We start from the raw sequence: 1,476 nt of genomic DNA, 5'->3' as shown, positions 1-1,476 counted from the left end.
GAGGGCCAGCCGGTCAGTCGGCCCCGGAGTCTGTGAGTCTCAATATCTCGTCCGGCTCTCGGAGACCCAAGGCTTCACCAGCCGGACAGGACGCGGGCAGTACAACCCTAACCTGTCACTTCTGCCCCGCGGAAGAGGAGGGGGAGGGGGAGGGAGGCAGGACCAGGCCCAGTCGCCAAGACTTATGATGGCGGCTCACGCTTCGCAGAGGCAGTGACGGCAATCACGTGGAGAAGAGGAGGCCTAGCCGCGCAGCCGCCCTGGGGCGTGGGCGGGGCAGGGAGGGACTGCGGGGCGCTGGGGGAGGCTCGCCCGCTGCTCCCACGCGGGAGCAAACCTCTTGCATCTCCTGGGCTGCAATGCGAGAGCCTACCAGAGGACTGAGTGCGCGTCCAGACCTCGAGGCCCCGCGCGGAAAATCCGTTCCAGTGACGACTCCTGGTCCCACCGACGCGTCTTGGCCGCCTGAGAATACTCCGGGCCTGATTCAGTTCCTGGTGGCGTTTCCTTGAGAACAGGGACTTGCTCCATTCATCATTATATCCTCAAGTCGCAGTACACAGAAACTCTTAATGGAATGCTCTTGCCCTTGGAATTATGCCTACTCTGCTGCAGGAAAACCCTTTGCTTTGTGTATATGAAGCAGCAGTGACCCTGGAGGGGGAGGGCAGGTTGTTCTCTAGAAAAGTGCCCAGTGGCCATACTGGCTTTCCCCGTCTGGGAATAATTAGTAAACGTTTTATGCGCATAGTTCCTTCAAGGCCCAAATCAAAAGCCTTCTTTAGTCTCCTTCAGGAAGCCTTCTCCTGCCTCTTTCCACCTTAGGTCGAGGTTCTTGGTGGGCGTGGCTATTCTCTTCGAAATTTAAGCTCCATGGGAGTCCCTCTTATTAATAACTTCCCCCAACTCCTAACTTAGTAACTATTTTAATAACTACCCCTAATTCCAGAGCCATTTGTTTATGCTTAGCAGTATTGGTTGGATGAATCCATGTACTTTTAAGGCCACTTAAGGCCTCCATCTAAATACGTTTGAGAACAAACCATAAAGGAAAATAATATCAGACTTGGAAAAGGAATTCAAGAGTGCCACCCTCTGCGGTAGTCTTCTTTGTCAAGCAAGCGCTTAAATTTATTTATAAATTAATATATTTTTATAGTTTTACCCTGGTGATTTTGAAAAGCAATTTTGTTTTCCTGAACGTTAGTGTTAAAATTGAGAAATCAAATTTTGTTCTTCATGTAATGAAGTAGGAATTGTTATAATTTCTAAATTGGATTTTCTGTATTTGTATATGTAAGGAAAGAGATTTCTGGAAGGCTTTTAACTCACGGAAGAAATCAAACCCATGGAAAAGTAACTGAGTGCCTTGGTGGGTCAAAGCTTACCTTCCAAGGTGCAGTGCAAAGAGTTGGCCACCCTCCCTCCATTACCAGGTTCAGGGCAGGCAAGCCTCTCCAACTATGAAATGCTCAG

General features: G+C 49.7%; 1 protein-coding gene across 1 annotated transcript in view; it reads right to left on the bottom strand.

The window, feature by feature from the left end:
* The window catches only part of TMEM131 (transmembrane protein 131), a 234,482-nt gene extending 233,951 nt beyond the window's left edge, over positions 1 to 531 (bottom strand). The window contains exon 1 of the mRNA XM_077749192.1: positions 374 to 531. Within this exon, the coding sequence (XP_077605318.1) occupies positions 374 to 531 (158 nt within the window). The remainder of the gene's footprint in view (positions 1 to 373) is intronic.
* Between the last annotated feature and the right edge of the window lie 945 nt (positions 532 to 1,476).

The sequence above is a fragment of the Crocuta crocuta genome, unplaced genomic scaffold (genome assembly GCF_008692635.1).
Source record: "Crocuta crocuta isolate KB4526 unplaced genomic scaffold, BGI_CrCroc_1.0 scaffold118, whole genome shotgun sequence".
Lineage (NCBI taxonomy): Eukaryota > Metazoa > Chordata > Mammalia > Carnivora > Hyaenidae > Crocuta > Crocuta crocuta.
This window is presented reverse-complemented; position numbering and strand designations above follow the sequence as displayed.